This window comes from Mustelus asterias, chromosome 3 (assembly GCF_964213995.1).
Source record: "Mustelus asterias chromosome 3, sMusAst1.hap1.1, whole genome shotgun sequence".
Classification (NCBI taxonomy): domain Eukaryota; kingdom Metazoa; phylum Chordata; class Chondrichthyes; order Carcharhiniformes; family Triakidae; genus Mustelus; species Mustelus asterias.
Window position 1 is genome coordinate 44,718,562 of NC_135803.1, and position 24,479 is coordinate 44,743,040.

Consider the following 24,479-nt stretch of genomic DNA (forward strand, 5'->3'; position numbering starts at 1 on the left):
TACCGTGCTGGCCTAAGGATAGCATTGCATTGAAGCACTATACTAGACAGCCACTCACATGAGATGCACTAAGGGAATGCACAAGGATATTCAGTTGAGTTTTTTGTGGATTATTGGATGTTACACGATGAATGATAGGTCCCTAGGGAATATTGAGGAACAAAGGAACCTTGGTGTACAAGTCCATAGATCCCTGAAGGTGGCAGCACAGGTAGCTAGGTTGGTGAAGAAGGCGTATGGAATGCTTGCCTGCATTAGCTGGAGAAAAGAATATAGGAACAGGGAGGTCTTGGCACAACTTAATAAAACATTGGTTAGGCCACAGATGTAGTATTGTGTGCAGCTCTGGTCGCCACTCTATCGGAAGGACATGATTGCACTGGAGAGGGTGCAGAGGAGATTCACCAGGGTGTTGCCTGGGATGGAAAGTTTCAGCCATGAGGAGAGAGAGTGGATAGGCTGGGTTTGTTTTCCCTAGAGCAGAAGAGGCTGAAGGTGGATCTGAGAGAGGTATATAAAATTATGAGAGCACATATATACGGTTGCTCATAGGAATCTTTCCCTATTGCAGAGCTGTTTAAGACCAAGCGGCATATGTTTAAGATATAGAGTAAGTGGTTTAGAGGTGTTCTGAGGATTTTCTTTTCACCCAGAGGGTGGTGGAAATATGGAATGTACTGCCTGAGAGGGCAGTGGAGGCAGGTACTCTTGCAATATTTAAGAAACATCTGGATGAGCACTTAAATCGCCTAGGCTATGGTACAAGTGCTGGTGAATGGGATTAGCATAGATTGGTATTTGATGGTCAGCATAGACATGGTGGGCTGAAGGGCCTGTTTAGGTGCTTGCTGTATGACTCTAGATTGGAAAGTATAGAAAGTATAGAATACTTTCATTTCAGAGTTGCGGTCAAGAGGACATGATGATGGTCTGTAACATAGGGATGATAAGATGGGGAAGTCTTATCCATTGGGGTTGTATTCGTAGGAACCAGAGTCAAAAACATCCAGCATTGCCATAACTTTGAACAGAGCCAATAAAAAGTAATCAGCAACCAACATAGAGGTTGTTGACAATCCATTTAAGTAGTACTGGAAGAGGGCACTTTTCTGTTGTTAAATGCATTCTCAGCTGTATATTTAAGAGAGGATGTTAACCAGAGTGGCAAGGTACAAAATGTCAGCACAGCATCAAACTGGTATTAGATACTGACCGAAGCCATGATCTATCTTTTCTGCATACTTCCAGCACATGCACAGAATGCATGCACATTGTCCTCACCAATCGTGGTCAGCACAAGCTCCCAAGGAAGTGAGCAGAAGTGAGGCAGAGACCATTTGATATCAAAGTGGTATCTGTAGTGCCAAAATTACCAGCAAATGAAAGGATTGAGAATACAAAGACAGTTAAATACTAACTCCTGCAGCTGGAAGTGTGTCAAAAATATTACTGTAAGGATATGTGCACCTTGCAATTTCTTTGTTAATGATAAATGAATGAAACAAATTATACCAAGCAAAGCTCACATCTTTATGAATATCAAAATTCGTCGTTCTCTGTATTTGTCTCACAAATGTTTCAATGTATCTCACCTGGGTATACTTAGTGTCTAGCACTGTGTTAAATTTTTGTAACCGAACATTTTCAGAGTTGGCTTCAGACATGCACTGTAACTCTTCCTGTAATTGCTCCACTCTGGCCTACAAACAAAATTAACAGTGAAGGCAATGACAATGACTTGCTTGCATAATGTTGAAACTCAGGCATTATTCACAAAAATGCTATGTGAAATAATGATACAGATTGTTTTAATTCTTCTTTTATGGGATGCAAGTGTTGTTGGCAAGGCCAGCATTTGTTGCCCAACTACCTAACAGCACTGTGAATGTACTGAAATAACATAGATTCCAGCAGTTCAAGAAGGCAGCTTACCATCACCTTCTTGAGGATAATTAGGGATGGGCAATAAATACTAGCCTAGCCAGTGATGTCCACATCCTGCAAATGAATTTTTTTTTAAAAGCCCATGATGACATCTGTTCTGTTAAATGTTCCCATGTGTCCTGTCACCTTCAGAGGTCCATGTATGTAGATGTCCTTGAACGTGTACATACCTTTGTAGAACTGTGCCATTTAGTCTATATTGTCTCTCCCTACCCTTTTGCCAAAATGCACGATCTGTGTTAAATTCCAACAGCTACTTGATTGCCCATCTGCAATGTGTGTCACACTTCTAAATTTGGTATCACCAACAAATTTTGAAAATTTTCTCTGTATTCCAATATCCAAGTCATTTATATATATCAAAATGAGCAGTGGTCCCAACACGACTCTTGGGGAACACCACTGTCTATCATCCTTCTGTCTGAAAAACAAACATTTATGGCTTGTGGTTTTCTGCCCTCAAAGTCCATTTTGTATCCAAGCTGTCCTTCCTATTCCACAAGCCTCAATTTTAATAACCAGCTTTTTAAATGGTAATTTGTCAAATGTTTTCTTAAAATCTATATAGGCAATATCCCTTGCATTCTCTTCAACCTTTTCAGATATTTCATTGAACTACTTCTGTATGCTGGTTCTCATTCCCTTTCCATTTTAGTTTAAACCCTCCCCACCCACACTAGTGAAACTTCCTGTGGTGACATTGGCCTCAGTCCTCTTGAAGTGCAACCCTTCCTTTTTGGATAGGTGCCACTCAGAGCTGCTCCAATGGACCAAGAATCTCAAGTCACCCATTGATACTATCTTCTTATTTTTAGTCTTGCTAGCACGTGGCACTGGAGTAATCCAGAAATTACTACTTTCTAGGATATACTTTTTAAACTTCCTTCCCAGCTCCTGAGAATTGACCATAGGATCTCAGCATCTGCTCTCTCTCTGTGTCATTGGTATTGGCATGGACCAGAACTTCTAACTCACTAACTTCTCTCTGCAGAATATCCTGCAGCCTCTATGTGATGTTCTTTATTCTAGCACCAGGAATGCAAAGACATGCGAGATTCACAATTACATTGACAGAAACATCTGTCTGTCCCCTCCCCAACAATGAAATCTCCTGAAATGACTACATTTCTATGCTTGTTTTCCCCACTGCGCAGCCCTTTGTCCACTGATGTCATGGACAGGACTGGACTTCTTTAAAGTGTCACCATTCCCATAAGTCTCCAATGCTGAGTATTGGCTGAGAGGGGGACACACCTTCAAGACTCCTGCACTTAATGCCTCTTCCTACTTTTCCGGATTCCCATCTATTATACTGAACTCTTTCTGCCACTGGGGTGGTCATCTCTTAAAATGTAATGTCCAAGAAACTCTCATCCTCCTTAATGCTCCATGGTAACTACTGATGCCTCTCAAATTTGCAACATTTGAGCTCAAGCAGCTAGATACACCTTCTAAACAATTGGCCTACCCCCACCAAGCACATGAAGTGTCTGCAAGTTCCAACATGCCACAGGAATTTTAAACAACAGGTCTCAGCTGCCCATTTATGATCTGAAAAGACTCTATTCACCCTTTTAGAATTTAGTTCATACTTAGTTTAAACATTTAATTTATGCCTCAAACTTTGCTCCTTGGCTTTTTGTCTCCCGCTCCATTTGTCCTCAGGCTTTTTGTCTCCTGCTCCCTCTCTCAGGCCATACCTTGTTTCTTTTTCAAATACCAGTATCAATTCCCTCACTGCATCAATAACCACAAATTTAATAAAGAGGTACTCTGTCAAACTGAACTCCACACTATTTTCACTGTATGTTCACGAAAGCCTCCTTTTTCATAGAATCACTACAGTGCAGAAGGAGGCCATTTGGCCCATCAGGCCTTCATCGACAACAATCCCACCCAGGCCCTATATATCATATTTACCCTGCTAATCCCCCTGACACTAAGGGACAATTTCCCATGGCCAATCTACCTCACCGAAACATCTTTGGAGTGTGGGAGGAAACCAGAGTACCCGGAGGAAACCCACATAGACACAGGGAGAACACGCAAATGCCACACAAACAGCCACCTGAGGCTGAAATTGAACCCGGGTCCCCGGCACTACGGGAATAGGGGGGATGGGAGGGCCTGCATCGGACGCTCTTTCAGAGAGTCGATGCAGACTCACTGGGCTGGACAGCCTCTTTGTGCCTGTAGGGATTCCATGATTTTCTTGACAAGATATACACAATGTCTTACAGATTTCACCGAATATATCTTCAGATCTCATTGGCAACATATGAATTAGTCTTCGGTATTGTTTCATGGACCTTTGTCCAAAGAGCAGATTCCCCCACCCATTGCAGAACCCATCAGATTTTAATTCCATTGATTTCAACTGAATAAAAGTTGAATAAAAAATGGATTGACTGTACAACCGATAGCTGATCCACTGTGATAAATTGTCATCCAGGCCATAAAGGTAAAAATTTATCATTTAAGCTCTACTAACTTCCATTGACTGACAACATCATTTTCAATCTGCCCAGTTTTTGTAACAAACTAAAAACTTCATATTAATGTTGTAAAATACCTGTAGCCTTCCCTTGTCATATGCCAATTTGCTTTTACTCTCTGTTAATTCAACAAGGATGTGCTCTACCTGCTCCTGTGCATGCTGGGGAGGAAAACAACAGCTTTTTAAAAAAGTGACTGGCATAATTTTAAACGTTCAGAAAAGTAATTATTAACCCCATCCCAATTTTTATACTTGTCACCATAATTAGATACATAAATATTAGGCTTGAGATTTTGTGTTATTTCAAAGACATAAAGGAAAATAAACTGTACATGTTTCTCTCTCGGTGTAACTCTCCTTGTTTCCCAGTTTCTAGTTCTTGGAGATAACTTCAACTTAACCAATTTGCTGGGAAACTGACAGTTGAGGATCACCCACATTAATCGGATGGGGGGGGGCGGGGGGGGGGGGGGGGGGGGGGGGGGGGCGGCGCGCGGCGGCATAGAATAGGTGGATGATCTAATCTGATCCAGTCAGTTTTCCACCTGACAAGTTGTGAAAATTAGTTCTCTCCTCTTTTTCTCTGGTTTTTGGCTGTCTATTTCCCTTTTTCACTGTTGTTTTGCACATGTTCAGGCAGACTTTACCATCATCTTTGCCTCTGCTTTTCTTAAGAGTTTTTCATTCTTCAAGTTCAGCTCATTCTTTAAACCTACCTATCCTCTCTTCCGTCACTGTTCTTCTTTCTGTCCGTCTCTATAGCACAAATTCCTAATTTCTCTTGTGCTTCTGAGCCCTTCACCTTTATTCTTTTGACTCTCACTCTAAAATTTGTAGTTCAGCCTTATTTTTAGTTTCTAAATATAAAAAATCTGGCTGTGTTTGGACAGGAATGGTAATATGGTTGGGTCTGGGAGAATGGAGAAACTAAGCAGCTGGGACTCAATAGACAAGATTTTCCAGCTGTGCTCGCCACAAGACTGGAAAATCCCACCCAAGGTCAATGGACCTTTGCATGGTCCGCCCTGCCCGCTACGATTCCCATGGCAGAAGGGACAGGAAAACTCCACTCAATGTATCACTACATTTATGGAGGTGAAGAAATTCAGATTGGGGCGATCAGAAAGGTGAGTGTTTGAGCAGACTCAGAAGGAATGAGAGATTCAGGTCAAGTAGAACAGAGGCAGACTGGGTTGATTATAGAGAAGGTGGCTAAAAACAAATATAGAAAATAAAGGTAAAGTAAATAATTCAAATTAGAAAATTATTTAAATAATATTATTAGGAAAATGCAAGGGGTTACTATGGGAAACTTTAAAAACCAAAAACGGATGGGTTTTAAAAATCTCAAACTGAATAAAACACAACTGGTAACCAGCCACCTCTGTGTTTAGCAGAGGCAGGATGGTGAAGGTGGGAAACCTATTGTTTTCCAGGCAGTCATTTAAATATTTTAATGCACCTCACAGTTTCGCTCCATTTTAAATTTTATGCTGGCCAGTTGTCCTTCCTGGACCTCAAAATATTCCATAGCTGAAAGTTTGGAGTGTTGGATCCAGGAGGTGAGTGACTCCCAGCATTTATTGTGGGTCAGGAGTAGTAGGCACACCAAGTTAAGCTACGCTCCCTCATCATGTGGTTTAATTTCCCCCAATCCTGGCGGGGCCAAAATTTCCCACCAATCCTTTTGATCCCCCACTCCACTATTTCCAATTCCACCCCCCTCTTCTCTCCCTTTTATACATGCCTCAACTACATCCACCACTTTGTGCGTGGTAGGTCATGTTTGACCAATCTATTAGAGTTTTTCGAGGAGGTTACCAGGAAAGTGGATGAAGGGAAGGTGGTGGATGTTGTCTACCTGGATTTCAACAAGGCCTTTGACAAAGTCCCTCATGGGAGGTTAGTTAGGAAGGTTCAGTCGCTAGGTATACATGGGGAGGTAGTAAATTGGATGAGACACTGGCTCAATGGAAGAACAGTAAGAAGTCTCACAACACCAGGTTAAAGTCCAACAGGTTTATTTGGTAGCAAATACCATAAGCTTTCGGAGCTTGCTGCTCCTTCGTCAGATGGAGTGGTCTCTGTTCTCCAACAGTGCACAGACACAGAAATCAAGTTACAGAATTAGTATTCTGTAACTTGATTTCTGTGTCTGTGCACTGTTGGAGAACAGAGACCACTCCATCTGACAAAGGAGCAGCAAGCTCCGAAAGCTTATGGTATTTGCTACCAAATAAACCTGTTGGACTTTAACCTGGTGTTGTGAGACTTCTTACTGTGCTTACCCCAGTCCAACGCCGGCATCTCCACATCAATGGAAGGAGCCAGAGAGTGGTTGTGGAGGATTGCTTCTCTGAGTGGAGGCCTGTGACTAGTGGTGTGCCGCAGGGATCAGTGTTGGGTCCATTGTTGTTTGTCATCTATATCAATGATCTGGATGATAATGTGGTCAATTTGATCAGCAAGTTTGCTGATGATACAAAGATTGGAGGTGTATTGGACAGTGAGGAAGGTTTTCAAAGCTTGCAGAGGGATTTGGACCAACTAGAAAAATGGGCTCAAAAATGGCAAATGGAATTTAACGCAGACAAGTGTGAGATATTGCACTTTGGAAGGACAAATCAAAGTAGAACGTACAGGGTAAATGGTAGGACTCTGAAGAGTGCAGTTGAACAGAGGGATCTGGGAATACAGGTACAGAATTCCCTAAAAGTGACGACACAGGTGGATAGGGTCGTAAAGAGTGCCTTTGGTACATTGGCCTTTATAAATCGGAGTATCGAGTATAAAAGTTGGAGTGTTATAGTAAGGTTGTATAAGGCATTGGTGAGGCCGAATTTGGAGTATTGTGTACAGTTTTGGTCACCTAGTTACAGGAAGGATGTAAATAAGGTTGAAGAGTGCAGAGAAGGTTCACAAGGATGTTGCCAGGACTTGAGAAGCTGAGTTACAGAGAGAGATTGAATAGGTTGGGACTTTATTCCCTGGAGCGTAGAAGATTGAGGGGAGATTTGATAGAGGTGTATAAGATTTTGATGGGTATAGATAGAGTGAATGCAAGCAGGCTTTTTCCGCTGAGGCTAGGGGAGAAAAAAAACCAGAGGGCATGGGTTAAGGGCGAAAGGAGAAAAGTTTAAAGGGTATATTAGGGGGGACTTCTTCACGCAGAGTGGTGGGAGTGTGGAATGAGCTGCCGGATAAAGTGGTAAATGCGGGGTCACTTTTAACATTTAAGAAAAACTTGGATGGGTTCATGGATGAGAGGGGCGTGGAGGGATATGGTCCAAGTGCAGGTCAGTGGGATTAGGCAAAAAATGGTTCGGCACAGACAAGAAGGGCCAAAAGGCCTGTTTCTGAGCTGTAATTTTCTATGGTTCTATGGTTCAATAAACACCACCCACACCATCCCCCCACAACCTTTCCCTACACCCCTGATTTATCTGATCTTCCACCTGGGAACTTCCAATCTCTGCGCCTACCCCAGGCACCGGTATCCAGGTCTCCAAAATCCAACTCCATCCCTGATCATCACACAGCCTTGGGCCCAGCCTCGCTCGATTCCTCCCTCTCTTCCCACTGCTGCTCAAATGTAGTCTGGTGTCATAAGCATATCCATTTGACAGCCAGATAACCTCTCAATATGAATGGCTGTGTCTGGGAAGTAGAAAAAGTTTCAATCAGATCCTGCCATCAAATTTGGCAGCAACCCTTTCTTCCAAGTTTCCAGAAGTGTTTCTATTTAACCTTAATAGCATGGGAGAAAAATAAGTACAGAAAGAGAAAATATTAAAATTTTATGGCACAGAAGATAAAAACCAAAAAGGTTCATGAATAAAGATTACTTTCGAGGATTTTATTGCTCACCTGCTGATGTTCTATAGCTGAGAGTCGCTCCACAAGATGTGCATTTTCTTCCTCTTGTTTCTTCAAAGCAGCAGTCAATGCATCCACCTTAAGCTGCATAAAAATAGCTAATCTTTCAGTAACTATCAAAATAATTACCACATAGATGCTTATCTTTTTAAAAATCACCTAAGTACCTCAAAACTTGACCTTCCAACTGACGCTAAATTTTCAAAATCATCATAGCTAGCACAATTAAGACGCATACAATGATTCTGCCTTCAGCTGCTCAAACTCACACTGAGGGTCTGTGAACTTGAGTAGCAGCTGGATTCACTGATGGGCACATTGGTGGTTGACTATTTCCTGGATCAAATGTTTCATGATGTAGTTATCCCACAGACGCAAATCGAATCATTGTGAGTGATTATGGGAAAAGTAGGAAGAAGTAGGCATTGAAGGGATCCTTCAATTCAAATTCATGTTTTTCATCTTCCACAGATCCTTTAAGGGTGACAGAGGAGCTGAGTGGGATGGGGCGGCAGGGACCTCAAAGAGGGGCAAGTAATCTGATGAAGCACCGTCACAGAACGCAAGATCACCCTCCACCAGTGCAGAAACACAACTCGGTGGGGACTATAATCAACATAGCTAGGTTGTGATACGGTGAGGTACATACATTGGTGGACTATGTATGTAAATTAAGGATTAGAATGTTGCTCGTTTCACATTTGCTGCAATGAACTATAACTGCAAATCATCTGTATGAGTTGACAGAACACCTACACAGAACACAGTGCATCCCACTGTATGTGTCCTCCTTTTGCACAAGTAATAAACCTTGGAAGTTTGAGTACTCTTGGTACCATAGTGTTGATTATACCCAAGTCGACTACAGTGCCATAGTCTTGATTATACCCAAGTCAACGACAACATGATGAGCCGAAGGGCCTCTTTCTGTGCTGTAAACCTCTATGCTTTCTGCACTTGTATGAATCTTTTCCATTCAGTTTAATGAGATGGTTATGTTATCAACCTTTGTTGTCTCCTAAGTAAGATCAACAGAATAGTGGTATTTATTTTGATTGCTTAAAAAGTCTCCACAAACTCTGAATCTATTTTCAGAATGTCAGAAAAAACAAGTTTGAAGCAGTAAACTACAGCAAGCAAGAATTACCTCACTATCTGACCTAAATTGCAACTTACTGCTGAAGCTAAATTAAGGCAAATAAATGGATGCGTTGCCACTTTTTAAATTCATTCAGGAATGAAAAAATGAATTTAAAAAGATCACTGGCAAGGCCAACATTTGTTGCCCATTCCTAGTTGCCCTTGAACCAAGTGGCTGGCTACTCCATTTTAGAAGGCGATTTAGTGCAGCCACAATTACTGTGGCATATGTGGAGTTTTACGACAATCGATGATCGTTTCATGGTCACCACTACTGAGACCAGTTTTCAAACATTTTATAATTAAATTTAAAATTTATCAGCTGGCATGGTGAGTCTTAAACTTGTGCCTATAGGGCAATAGCCCAGGCCCATCGAGTCTGCTCCACCATTCAATCATGACTGATAAGTTTCTCACCCCCATTCTCACGCTTTTTCCCCGTAACCCTTGATCCCTTCACCAATCAAGAATTGATCTATGATGTGGTGTGATGTATGATTACATTTTTTTATTAATACAACTCTGTCCAATTTTACATAAAATCTCAACACTACACTCATCCCTAGCATTCTTTGTTCACAAAGACTACTTTGAAAAGATGGTGTATTTGAAGACGTACAAAATTGATACCAAGTGATTGAATGCTACTTCACCTGGTATTCAGTCGTTTGTTTCTCAAATTTGTTCTTCTCCTCTGTAATTTTATCGATGATACCATTTGTCTGCCAGGAAAACAACCAATGGGTGACTTTAGCAAAGTGGAATATAAAAGACACAACTTCTTAAAACAAAGAAAAGCACATATTGAGGTTCTGAGGTGCAATTCAGTCAGATTTCTTAGTCATGAGCTATCAAACCAGATGTACTTATAAAAAGAATAAGCAAGTATATTTTCTACAATACTTACCCCAAACTATATTACAAGGGGCAGCACGATAGCACAGTGGTTAGCACTGCTGCCTCACAGTGCCAGAGATGGGGGTTCAATTCCAGCCTTGAGTGACTGTGCAAACCCCACACAGACATTCTCCCAGTGTCTGCGTGGGTGTCCTCTGGGTTTCTCCCACAGTCCAAAGATGTACAAGTTAGGTTAATTGGCCGTACTAAATTGTCCCTCAGTGTCCCAAGATGTGTAGGTTATGGGGATTAGTGGGGTAAATACGTGGAGTTATGGGGATGGAGTATGGGTAAGATGCTATATGAGAGAGTCGATGCTGACTTGATGGGCCAAATGGCCTCCTTCGACACTGTAGAGATTCTAGGATAAGATACATGAAGCAACCATTGTTTATTATTTGAAACCAAGAGACTCCTTTGACATCCAAGGATTCAAGCAAGAGTGGAGATACTATATGCAAAACAATTCTGCTCCAACATACTAATCAGGCTTATACATAAAATAGGATACTGCTGGTTACAGCCAGTGGCAAATAATTACTACCTCATGATTAGACACACTTATAATTACAAAAATGCAATTACGTATAGCTACAATTAATTTCATTTCTATTCTCACAATGTAGATGCTGGCAGAGCTGCTTTTATTTCACAACACTATCCTAAGAAGATGGTGGTGGGCATTCTTGTTGAAGTGTTGTTTGTGGCACTCCCGCAAGAGGGACAAGAAAGAAGGCTGCATTACTGGAAAACCAGTGAGGCACTCGAGTGAACACACCAGACTAATAAGATATAGGTTTTGGGTCTAGTTGGATGCAGGGAGAACAGAGGTGTAGCAGGAGAACAAAGCAGGAAGTTGGAACAGTGAAATAACCTCAGGCTTTGGCAGGTAAGTGCCCATGGCCAAGACAGCAGACTGGCCCGGAGGCCAGCTAGCACAGAATGGCAGAAATGAGGCACTTCCAACTGGAGCAATACAGTTGCTAAACAAATGAGCTGGCAAGTAAAGCAGGCTCAGGGACAAAACCATTGCTATTTGGCAAAAACAGGAATGATGGAGGAAATCAAAGACATGGGCATAATACTCCCGTTTGCACTCTAAGTGTTCCGGCCAGCAGGGAAAGCAGTATTTCCTGCTGGGGTTAATGGTGCCTGTCAGATGGGAATCACCCACTTGAACCATTTAAATTTGTGCATATCAGGAATAACACTTGCCAGCCCGACTTTACAGGCACCGCACCGATCTCTGCGCTGACAGACAGAACACTCCCTGCCCCTGCCACAATGGATATAGCTTCCACCGCAAGGGGAAGCACAATCCCTCAGCACACAGGGGCATCATCCCCTCCTCCACGCAGGCATAAGGGTGATCTGACCACCCAACCCTCCACTCCAATCAGAGTTCTCGGCCTCAACCCACCCTTTCCCCACAAGAGACATTCCTAGTTGGGGTCCCCTCAGAACTGCAGTGCCAACCTTACTCTGCCCCCTGGCAGTGACACCCTGACCTGCCACCTTGGTACTCTGAGGGTGGCGCAGGGAGCTAAGTGCTGTGGGCAGTACCCCTCTGCCACTGCCAAGCACAGAGGGAGGGCCCGTCAAGGAACTTGAGGTTTGGACAAGCTCATTCCCCCTCCCCATCCCCATCCGGGAGGCTTTAGTGGCTGCACGTCCTTGTTGCCCTGGAGAAGGTATTGTTCAATTTCAAGATGAATTCAGACACCATTCTGTGGTAAGATATTCATTATTGTCTCTGTCCTGTAAAACCTTTGAAGTGTCCTGGTCACTTTGATATCCATGTTAATTAAGAGCATTTAAATGGTCATTGGATAAACATATGGATGGTATTGGAATAGTATAGGTTAGATGGGCTTTAGATTGGTTTCACTGGTTGACGCAACATCGAGGGTCAAAAGGCCTGTACTGCGCGGTAATGTTCTATGTTCTATGTCCCTTGGACCCCTGGAAGCCTTCAAAATCATCACCATACTCCATTCCACAAAAGGGATTGGCCAAGGCATGAAAAGCCCTCTTTAAAGACCTCTTATAGAAATGACCAGTCAGGATTACCAAAGAGATCATAGAATCCCTACAGTGCAGGAGGTGGCCATTTAGCATATTGAGTCTATACTGACTCTCAGACAGGGCATCTCACCCAGGCCTATCCCTATAACCCCATGTATTTATCCCGCTAATCTACCTATCCTATGCATCTTGGGACACAAGGAGCAACTTAGCATGGACAATCTACCTAACCTACACATCTTTGGATCCCCTTGCTTTCTCTCATAACCCACAGCTGCTGTGAAACCCCTTACAGGGAGTACTCTCTTAACATTGAAAGAATACCATCTGGTGTCTGGAACCTATGAAGTGGTTTAACTCAGGTATTTTAGGTCAGGTTTAACTGTCAGGTATACTAAGGTATTTTTTCCACCAGCAAAAAGCATTGTCTGTTTTTCTTTCACTTCATGGTTGAATGCATCTTAGTGCTGCCTTTGTTGCTAACTGCAATGTTTATAAACATTCAGTCTTTGATTGGCAGGTTGGATATTTTAGGAGGTTTTAACTTCCTCTTTTTTAACCTGGAGGCCGCTGAATCGGGTTTCCAGCTGCCAATTACATTACAAGGAGCAGCTATGCATAATCAACTCTGGGTGGGAACTTGAGAAGACGAACAACGATGTGGAGATGCCGGCGTTGGACTGGGGTAAACACAGTAAGAAGTCTGACAACACCAGGTTAAAGTCCAACAGGTTTATTTGGTAGCAAAAGCTGGTGTTGTTAGACTTCTTACTGTGTTTACCCCAGTCCAACGCCAGCATCTCCACATCATGGGAACCTGATTGGGCAGACGGGAGCATTGTGACGAGTTTGTCACCCAGCGGGAATTTCCTGATCGGCACAATACCCGATTCAAGTTTGGCATTCCGCTCGGAATTAGCGGGTCTGGTGAATCCTGGCCACAATCTCTGTGGGCTCCCGCGAGGGGAGCACAATGGGAATGCTTTATTTACATTTAACAAGATACCCGCACTCCAGTAAATGTACTGCTGTAATGCCATCCTGTGGTGAATGTTAAATATTGCAGTTAGAATTGACAAAAGTTCGAAAATTCAACTTAGCCAGGGGCACATAATGGGTAGTATCACATAAGCAGCCCATTATACACCGTGCTCAGTTTGATCATCAAGAGGGGCGTATAACTGGCAGAAAATGCAATATCATTCATTTTGTGTCCATGTACAAGTCAAATTTCACTCCCATTGAGTTGAGTTGTTTGATAGACATGCAACAGTGGGTGGCATGTTATGCTCACAGCACCAACATGTTATTAAACTGTTGAAATCAATCATTTTTAATATCTTACAGGCAGATACAAGTTGAAAAATGTCAAATAATATAATAAGTCAATGCAATTTTAAATATATGTAACCATAAAGTAAAGGATGCCAGCAGGAATATCCCAAAGTTTTTGGGGTATCATTCTATTTTTATTTTGTTAACTTGACTTCTTAAATCCATAATATATATTTATATAATGTCTGGCAATTTGAACATATACATGTTCTTATAGATAAAATGGAATTGGAAAGTTTACTATTCCCTCAATCCTTGGTCATATGACTATATTAAAAAAGTGGGAAATTTATACTGGTTTATTTCAAATTTATTGAAGAAAAACCACCTGGAGACTTGAGCAGGCTTGTTGGACATAAGAGTCACTGGAATCAGGTTTTGGAGCGGGAGAGTCTAAAGTTTACAATGTGTGGGCATTTTTTAAAAATTGAAAACAGGTTCTCATCTGGAAACCAGCTTAATTCACAGGCTTAACTGGTTGTTGAGTGGGGAATGCTCAAAAGAAAAGACCACAGCCCAGCAACATGTGGGCATATTGCATGTTGAGGTTAAAAATCACGGAGGTGAGCATGAGGAGTGATCACAAGTCAGGTGGAAGAGTGTAATGTATTGGGGTGTGAACGAAGAGGAGGTTGGGCGATAAGGGATAAAAGTTGGGATGACCCCTGAGGGAGAGTCAGGATGGGAGAGATTGGAGGGAAAGCCAAAGATTTGGGTGGAGGGAGGGGGAGGTTCATTAACAGTAGAGTGATCACCAGAGCAATCAGATGATTGCCATGTGGATGGGAGCAGGGGGAAAGAGGGTTGAAGGAGATCATCATAGGATCATAGAACCCTACAGTGCAGAAAGAGGCCATTCGGCCCATCGAGTCTGCACCAACCACAATCCTACCCAGGCCCTACCCCCATATCCCTATGTATTTTATCCACTAATCTCTCTAATCTATGCATTTCAGGATACCAAGGGGCAATTTTATCATGGCCAATCAACCTAACCCGCACATCTTTGGAGCACCCGGAGGAAACCCACGCAGACATGAGGAGAATGTGCAAACTCCACACAGACAGTGACCCGAGCCAGGAATCGAACCCAGGTCCCTGGAGCTGTGAAGCAGCAGTGCTAACCACTGTGCTACCGTGCCGCCCCAAATGGGACTGTCACATAGATCCAAGACCAAAGCTGCCCTTTGACAGAATTGTTAGCTGCAGCTGCTCTTTCCAGAGGCAATCCCACTTTACAATTTATTTCCCAGGGGGATTTCCTCAATATCCACCACGTGCCACACACCCTGACTGTGTTCCAAATGCGGGGTTTATAAGATTATTAAGTTTTAGGACTATATCCTTTGGTTTACAAGATGATCATAGTTTGGGATAGTATTTTTAAATGCAGGTTAAATGAAAGGGGTCATGTGACCCATGTTGGAGTTTATCCGATAGTCAACCTGGTGGTTTAATTGCAAAATTAAACTGAAGATTCAGGTTGTTCCGATTCTATTGAAAGAATGGTGCCCAATATTTACATTCAGCAATATTGACAGTTGTTTTTAAGTCCAAATGAAAAGATCCTAAGTACTCTAATAGCCGGGAATGTGTTACTGACGTCAAGTTGTAAACAGTTGTGCTGGAACCTGCCCTTTTGGTTCTAAGATGAAAGGTAGTTGTGACCAGAGATAACTGATTAGGATTAATACAAGGATACAAAGCTAGTATCTACGAAGCTACTACAAAGCTGATTCCGGGATGATGGGACTGATGTATGAGGAGAGATTGACTAGGTTAGGATTATTTTCGCTGGAGTTCAGACAAATGAGGGGGGATCTCATAGAACTTACAAAATTCGAACAGGACTAGACAAGGTAGATGCAGGAAGGATGTTCCCAATGGTGGGGGAGTCCAGAACCATGGGTTACAGTCTGAGGATTCAGGATTCTGAAGATCATGGAGTTGTGGGGATTATTTACAGGTTGATTTGTTGGGCCTAGATGAAACAAGAGTACAGTAAAAAAAAAACTCAACTGATCGATCTGGTCCTTGTCACCTATTGGGTCTTCTGAGATACAGGAAACTCAACTGGTTGAAAATAGAAATCCTGTTAAAATGAAGATAGGCAGCTTCCTTAAACAAGATAAACAATGAACCTGCTGCATAAGAGTGGGTTGGTCACCTGCTCCACAGGTTTGTGGTGCATAAGTTCCTGTTTCAGATGTTTAACATTTTAACTTCCCACCCAACCAAAAATCCCTTGGTTTTAGGGGTTAAAATTAATCCCACTGTTTGTACTTCAACAGGGACAAAGCATCCCATTCCCAATTGAATAGGTGTCAAAGTCACTTCAGCTTGGTGAAGGTTGATATCCTCTTCCAGTTAAAAAATTGTTTTAAGCTAGTTTGTTGAAATTTGTTGAGAAATACTGTTCAGAATTGATATGCCAGCCCTCCCTAAAGCTTGATGTATTAACGATTCCGACCTATTTACGTTATGCAATTTGTATTCCCAAAGTTGGATCCTAAATGGAAGACAATCTTCAAACAAATTGTTTTTACAATAAAAGAAAATTAGGCAGATAACATCCCAGAAGATAGCTGAATTTATTTCTGACATTTGGTTGATATATGTTTGGAATGCACAAAATCCCATAAACAGCAGTTCATATATTACAACAAGGGATTGAGTTATTTAAAGAGCTTTTTATAAGGTGCTGAGACAACAACCAGCCTGTTATAAAATGACCCCAGTTGTTTATATTATAAATTATCACCTGTGTTATGCAATATTTTCTATTTGTCTTTGTTTCTGTAAGTCATCTCATTGAAAATAAATAATTGGTATTTTTAGCCAGTACAAAGTGATCCTAAACTTTGATACACTGCAACTCAAAATTGTAAGATGCGCTGGGAATTCTCTGTGAACCGCAGTAAGCAATTTACCATAATCAAGGCTACTTGGTATATTCGAGTTATTTTACCTCAGTGTAACAGAAAGCAAAAGCTGCAGGTCTCAAACTGGAAAGGGCACTGTCACTTACAGAATCTGTTGTTAAGCTATCTGCATAAGACAACAATGTTGGGAAACGCTCAAGCGAAACACAGATAGAACTAATTAATTTCATGAGCCACCGATATGTAAAATAACAGTTTATATATCCTAAAATCAATACAAATACAGCTGCAATGCTTTGCAAGTTTCAGTTTTTGGGGGTGGGTCAGCCATTCTGAACAGCAAACCCGGTTTTATATTGAACTCAAGAAGCAACATTTTGAACTGTTATTTGCAACTATCTCAAGTACAACACAGATAATTGTAAAATTGAAAGTATAATATTGATAGATTCTGTTAAAAGTGACATGCATGGCTGAGCAGCATGGAAAGCTATGTCCATTTGCTCTGCTATTGACACCAAATTTCCGGTAAGAAGGTAATTTACCTGGTCCAACAGGCTTTCCTTTTCCAGTTTAGTATGTTCACATTCATTAACAGCAGTCTTTAAATCCTCTTTCAGGTGGGTAATTGCAGACTCAAGGAGCATCTTTTGTGCTGTCGCCTTTTCCTCTACTGTTTCAAATTTCCGCTGTATCTCAGCATGCTCTAATCTTAAAGTTTCTCTGATGAATTATAATTAAATATGTAAAAAATGAAAACATTTGTAATGTACTATTGTGAAAAACATTATACTGATGGAGCTATAGTGACATAGTTAAAGATAAAATAAGAATACATAAAAGTGTTCTCCTTACTCTACATCAACAAATAAATCAAAATTAAAATAAATAAATTACTGCTATATCTGCCTAATATCCCAACAACCCCCAATACTGCCAGACTGTCCCTTTCACATTCTCCCCGTCCTACTGGAAATGTCATAGATTGCAAGGACTCCTCTCAGTAGTCAAAAACTTCCAGACTGCATCCCCAATACAGCCAATCTCCAAAACCTCCCCAATGCTCCTGATACCAACCTCTCCAATGCTATCAAGTCACAGAACTGCCCCAATGTTCTCAAACCTCCCTTCTCCATGGTTCCTGAAACCAAGGATTGTTCTCCAAGTGCTGCTTAAAGTATCCTTGGACCCCAAGACTACTCCAATTACTGCAAATCTGGAAATCATAGGTAACAGGTTGTTCAACCATACAATTATACTATGGCTGATCGCCATCTTAACTCTATCTACCCACCTTGGTTCCATAACCTAATTACCTTTGCCTAATAAAAATCGATCAATTTCAGCATTGAAATACTGGACACTCTTCCAGAGGCATCGTTTATTGTTTCAATTAATAATCTCGAATGATTCTCTGGTTTTTCAAGAGTATATTCAATCTCTGGCATTAAATTTCAAGCAGACGGTAGAATTGTTCAATACTTATAACACGTATGGTGGTCATTCAGCGCCCAACGTGTTTGTGCAACCTTTCTGCAAAAGCAACTCAACTTCTGTGAATGTGAATAGTTTCTCTCTATTGTGTCTGTTTTGACCCCTTATGATTTTGAGCCCTTCTGTGAAATCTCCTCTTAAATTTCTCTTCTCCGAGGAGGACATCCCCAGCTTCTTCAAACTATCTTTGTAACCGGCTTCAGGGATGAAGGACTTCACAAGAATACAAAAGATAGAAGCAGGAGTAGGCCACCAGTCTTTCAAGCCTGCCCCACCATTCAATACGATCCTGGGTGATCTATGCTGGCCTCAGCTCCTTTTCATGTCATTTCCCCATATCCCTTTATTTCTTGATCTATCAAATATTTATCCATCTCCACTTTGAATACTTCTAATGGTCCAGCCTCCATCATTCTTTGGAGCAGAGAATTCCAGAGACTCACCACCCTCTGCAAGAAAAAAATTATACGCACCTCAATTTTAAATGACCGGCCATTTATCTTGTAACTGTGTCTCCTTGTTTGAGATTCTCCCGCTAGTGAAAACATCTCACCCTGTCAAGCCCCCTCAGGATCTTATGTGTTTGAATAAGGTCACCCCTCACTCTTCTAAACTCCAAGGAATACAGATTCAGACTACTTAGTCTCTCTTGATAGGACAACCCTCTCATCCCAGGAATTAACCTGGTGAATCTCCTTTTGACTGCCTCCAATGTTATTATATCCTTTTTTAGTTAGTGGGACCAAAACTATACGCAGTATTCCAGGTGAGGCCTCACCAACACCTGGTACAATTGCAACAAAACCTTCCTATTTTTAAAATCCAACGTCTTTGCAATAAAAGCCAAAATGCTATTTGCCTTAACTACTTGTTAGGCCTGCCTGCTAGCTTTTTGGGATTCATGCATTAGAACACCTAGATCCCTCTGTAATTCACTCACCGGCAGTCTGTCTACATTTAGATAATAATCTGCCTTTTGATTCCTGCTACCGGAGTGTATGATCTCACACCTGCCCACATTAAACTCCATTTATCAGGTTTTCACCCAGTCATCCAATCTATCTATATCCCATTGCAGAATTACAATACCCTCATCACAACATGCCCTTCCACCTATCTTCATATCATCAGCAAATTTGGCAACCTTACATTCTGTTGCTTCCTCCAGGGCATTAATGTCAATGTGAACAACTACGGGCCAAGAACTGATCCCTGTGATACTCCACTTGTTCATTCGCATAAATCTTTTCTGTATCCACTTTAAAGTCTTCACATCATTCCTAAAGTGCGTTGCCAACAAATGACCAAATTACTCCAGTTGAGTTCATCATAACTTCTTTGCTTTTGTACTTGATGCCTTTATAAAGCCTGGGATCCCAGATGCCTTTCCAATCATTTTCTCAACCTGTCCTGCCACCTTCAACAATTTGTCTCTGGATCTCCGTTAGAACTATACCCCTTGCTTTATTTTGTTTCTCTTTATTTTCTCCTACCAATGAGCACAACTTCACTCTTCTCTGCATTAAACTTCAGCAACCCATTCCCACCAGCATGTCCACGTCCTTGAAGTTAATGGCAGTGATCTTGTGACTCAGCAACATTAAGAACAGTTTTGGCCAGGCAGGCATGGTCATTAATGAGCCCACGTCCTTACATGCACCAAGTCCTGTTCACACACAACAAAAAATATATATTTATATGGCATCTTTAACATAATGAAACAGCCCAAGACACTTCACAGAAGCATTATAAAACAAGTATGACACTGAACCACATAGAAATATATTTTTTAGATAACCAAATCTTAAAGGAGGAAAACAAGGTAGAGAGACTGAGGGGGATAGGGAAGGAATTCCAGAGCTTGGGGCCTAGGCAACTGAAGGCACAGCTACCAATGGTGGAGCAACTATGACTGGGAATGCACAAGAGGAAAAAATTAGAGTGCAGATATCTTAAGAGGGTTATGGGGATGGCAGAGATTAGAGATATGGAAGGGTGAGACCATGCAGGGATTTTAAGACAAGCATGAGAGTTTTTAAATCAAGAGGTTGCTTGACCAGGAGCCAATGTAAGCCAGTGAGCAAAGGGGTAAAAGAGGAATGAGAATTGCTGCAAGTTAAGACCAGACAGCAGAGTATTGGATGAATTCAAGTTGACATAAGACTAGAATGTGGAAGACCAGCCAGATGTGCAATGGAATAATTGAGTCTCGAGGTGGTGAAGACATGGATGAGGGTGTCAGCAGCAGATGATCTGAGAAAGGGTGATGTTGGGCTATTTTATGGAATGAAAATAGATAGTCTCGGTGATGATGTGAGAATGAGTTTAGAAATTCATCTCAGGGTCAAGGTTGCAAACAAATTGACTTAATTTCAGATAGAGCCAGTAGATAGGGAATGGAGTTTGGAGTTGGGACGAAAGACAATGGCTTCAGTCTTTCCAATATTTAATTGGAAGAATTTTCTGGTCTACAGAATGTTGCATAATAAGTCTGATAATTTAGCAAGAGTGGAAGTGAAGTGGTTAGGTAGAACTAGAGTTGTTTGGGTATATGGAGAGCTGCCGATCAATCCAATGGCTGGCAGCTCTCTAAGGCTCTATATCCTCCTGAGTGAGGGGCAGAAGTCCCACCTGTAGCCACTTAGCACTCATTCAAGTGTGAAGCGGCTGAAGAGCAGTCAAAGTTGGCAGGGATGTGTTCCCTGTAAACTCATAGGATGGCGGGAAGACCCCACTACTTGAAAAATTCAGGCCATGGTTTTATTCAGGACTGGGACAAAGATGGAGGTGAGGATATGGTTGAGTAAATTAATCATTGCTGAACTGTTGTGGCAAGCTTAAGGCCAAAGGCTGGTGAGTTGGGATCACCCTTCTATTTAGAATTTTTTTTCTAGAATCATTACATTGCAGAAGAAGGCCATTTGGCCCATTGAGCTGCAACAACAACAATCCCAGCCAGGCCCTATCCTCACGTATTTACCCTGCTAGTCCCCCTGACACTAAGGGACAATTTACCATGCTCAATCAACCTAACCCGCAAATATTTGGACTGTGGGAGGAAACCGGAGCACCCGGAGGAAACCCACGCAGACACGGGGAGAATGTGCAAATTCCAGACAGTCACCCGAGGCCAGAATTGAACCCGGTCCCTGGCGCTGTCAGGCAGAAGTGCTATCACTGTGCCACGACTTGCTGAAATACACTGGTTCCCTAGTCAAGCAACACCTTAATTGTAAAGTTCATTTTTGTTTTCAAATTCCTTCATGGTCTCCCTATCCAGCCCCACAACCTTCCACATTATCTGTGCTTATCTAAGACTGGCCTCTTAAGCATCCTCAATTTTAATCATTCAACTATTGTTGACCGTGCCTTCAGCTGCTCAGACTCCAAGCTTTGGAATTGCCTCACTGAAGCTTTCCACCTCTCTTTCCTCCTTTAAGATGTTTTTTATAGGGTGCTAAATAATGAAAATGGACTATAATTTATCAGGTTGTTTCTTAGCTTATGACTGGATAGATCAATGAAAGATTTAATACTCACAACTCAGCTTTTAGCTGTTGCTTCTCATTTACTGCACTTTGCAGTTCTGCTGAAATATTTGCTCTTGCTGCATCCAGCAAAAGATCTTGTTCTTGCAACTTTTCTCGCATTTTTTCCTGCTCAGCCTTTTTTTGGGAGGCAGATAGATAAAGAAACACTTTTAACAATAGACAGCATTTTCAAAAGTAACCCATAGCATTAAACAAAGGTAAAGACCTTATTATCCATACTTAAGAAAAAGAAACACATAATGCAATGTCCAGTATATAGTTACCGAATAAATCAGGCAAATTGATTTAAAAGCAGAAAAAGCAAGTGCAGTGAATTTTAAAAAGACAGGAAAGCTTCTTGTTAGTCTGTACACAGACCAATAAATTAAACTATTTCTAGCCCTCTTGATCGCTCTGCAATTATTTATATGGTCAACACGCCACTCCCACTGTTTGTCACTCTTCTATTGACCAGTTTGGTGGAAATGCTTTACCTACTTCCTATTCAATTGTAGCCTTTCTTTCTACTGTCGCTAGAGGAGCCATTCCAGACCCCTTCCTGTTGCAGATCTAAATGCTGTCCTTTGTCACCACCATTTTCAGAACTTTGGACTATTATTTAAATGGTAAAAAATTGCAGCATGCTGCTGTGCAGAGGGACCTGGGTGTCCTTGTGCAAGAATCACAAGGAGTTGGTTTGCAGATGCAGCAGGTAAGTAAGAAGGCAAATGGAATTTTGTCCTTCATTGCTAGAGGGATGGAGTTTAAAAACAGCAAGGTTATGTTGCAGCTGTATAAGGCACGGGTGAGGCCACACCTGGAGTATTGTGTACAGTTTTGGTCTCCTTACTTGAGAAAGGATATACTGGCACTGGAGGGGGTGCAGAGGAGATTCACAAGGTTGATTCCGGAGATGAGAGGGTTGGCTTATGAGGAGAGACTGAGTAGAGTGGGGCTATACTCACTGGAATTCAGAAGAATGAGGGGAGATCTTATAGAAACATATAAGATTATGAAGGGAATAGATACTGTGTTGTCACTGTGTTGTCAGAAGCAGGGAAGTTGTCAAGAAGCAGGGAAGTTGTTTCCACTGGCAGGTGAAACTAGAACTAGGGGGCATGGCCTCAAAATAAGGGGAAGCAGATTTAGGATTGAGTTGAGGAGGAACTTCTTCACACAAAGGGTTGTGAATCTGTGGAATTCCCTGCCCAGTGAAGCAGTTGAGGCTATCTCATTGAATGTTTTTAAGGCAAGGATAGATAAATATTTGAACAGTAAAGGAATTAAGGGTTATGGTGAGTGGGCGGGTAAGTGGAGCTGAGTCCACGAAAAGGTCAGCCATAATCTTATTGAATGGCGAAGCAGGCTCAAGGGGCCAGATGGCCTACTCCTGCTCCTAGTTCTTATATTGTGGAGATACCGGCGTTGGACTGGGGTGAACACAGTAAGAAGTCTCACAACACCAGGTTAAAGTCCAACAGGTTTATTTGGTAGCAAATTGGTATTTATTTGGTATTTGCTACCAAATAAACCTGTTGGACTTTAACCTGGTGTTGTGAGACTTCTTACCTAGTTCTTATAATCAGCTTTCACACATATGAGGACACCCAGCTTGACCTTTCTTGAATCATCTACCTGTATTGTTAGACTGCTTAGTCTGAGATGATCTGTAATTCTTCAAGTTAAACAAACCTATTAAATGTCTTTGTTCCCTGCAAACTATTCTGTACTTTCAGTCCAATTCAGCCTAGCAATGAAGCGTAAGGGAAATCCTACATGACCTCAAGGTAAGATTCTGCCCCTAAATCCCTATGTTTGCAAAGGCTTGCAACTCCATAACAGTCAGCCTCCATCCATAATTTGCAACCTCCAAACAAGGTTACCCCACTGCCTCCTGATTGGTTTCTTATCTTCTCCATAAAATTCAGTTCATGTAAAATTCCATTAACTATATCCTTTCCATGTGCCCATCCTGTGTCTTTGTTGATCTATATTGCCTCCAGTCCCTTACTGCCTAAAATTTAAAATAATAATTTTATTTGACTCATGGCATCAATCAGAAACCCTGAACTAACTCCTCAGAGGCTGGTGTCCCTTCACCAGATTCACTTTATTTACAAACTTATCTCCACTCCTAGGAGTGCTTCAGGTACAAAGTCAGCATCCAAAGTGTCGGTAGCCCTGACACTCCTCAATATATATGTGAGACTCCCCAATTGGGCAGGCAATCATTACCTCAATCAGGGAGCTCATATTCCAAGAGGCCAACCTCACGGGCCTTGTTGAGATCATTACAAGCTCAAAAACTGAAGTCCAATATTGCAACAATGAATGCTACAACACTACCAGATGTATGATTGAATAGGCCATGTCATTCTGAATAAATGCTTCAGGTGCCCAGACAACCTTCTGTATACACTAGCCCAGAGCTTCTAGGATGGTAGATGTTTGCTGTGTTCTTCACAGTGCTGCAACGTAGCAAAGCTTGGGCCTGCAGGGTGAAAAAGATGAAGAGCTCAGATCCCCCTCAAATGATTCAGGGGAGAAGAGGAGAAGGGTAAGAAGGGCAATGCGCCTAAGCTGCATATATAGTCACCCAGGATATTATTACTGTAAGGCTCACTTTTGGTGCACCAATGGATCTATGTGACAAGGAATGCAGTAGCCGCTCTTTCTACCTGCTGCTAATGCCATTGACTGATAGCTGTGCAGCAACTAATTAACTACCTCTTGAAAGCCACCCATTGGTCCTCATCAATTCACATATTCATACTCATCAGGGTGGCACTGTGGTTAGCATTGCTACCACACAGCGCCAGGGACCGAGGTTCGATTCCAGCTTTGGGTGACGATTTGTGT

General features: G+C 41.8%; 1 protein-coding gene across 1 annotated transcript in view; it reads right to left on the reverse strand.

The window, feature by feature from the left end:
- LOC144485430 (coiled-coil domain-containing protein 150-like) overlaps window positions 1–24,479 on the reverse strand; it is a 98,017-nt gene that overhangs the window by 47,986 nt on the left and 25,552 nt on the right. Inside the window, exons 11-16 of the mRNA XM_078203608.1 lie at window positions 21,631–21,755; window positions 17,142–17,319; window positions 10,111–10,179; window positions 8,309–8,401; window positions 4,517–4,600; window positions 1,593–1,700 (exon numbers count right to left, since the gene is read on the reverse strand). Coding sequence (XP_078059734.1) covers window positions 1,593–1,700; window positions 4,517–4,600; window positions 8,309–8,401; window positions 10,111–10,179; window positions 17,142–17,319; window positions 21,631–21,755 — 657 coding nt within the window. The remainder of the gene's footprint in view (window positions 1–1,592; window positions 1,701–4,516; window positions 4,601–8,308; window positions 8,402–10,110; window positions 10,180–17,141; window positions 17,320–21,630; window positions 21,756–24,479) is intronic.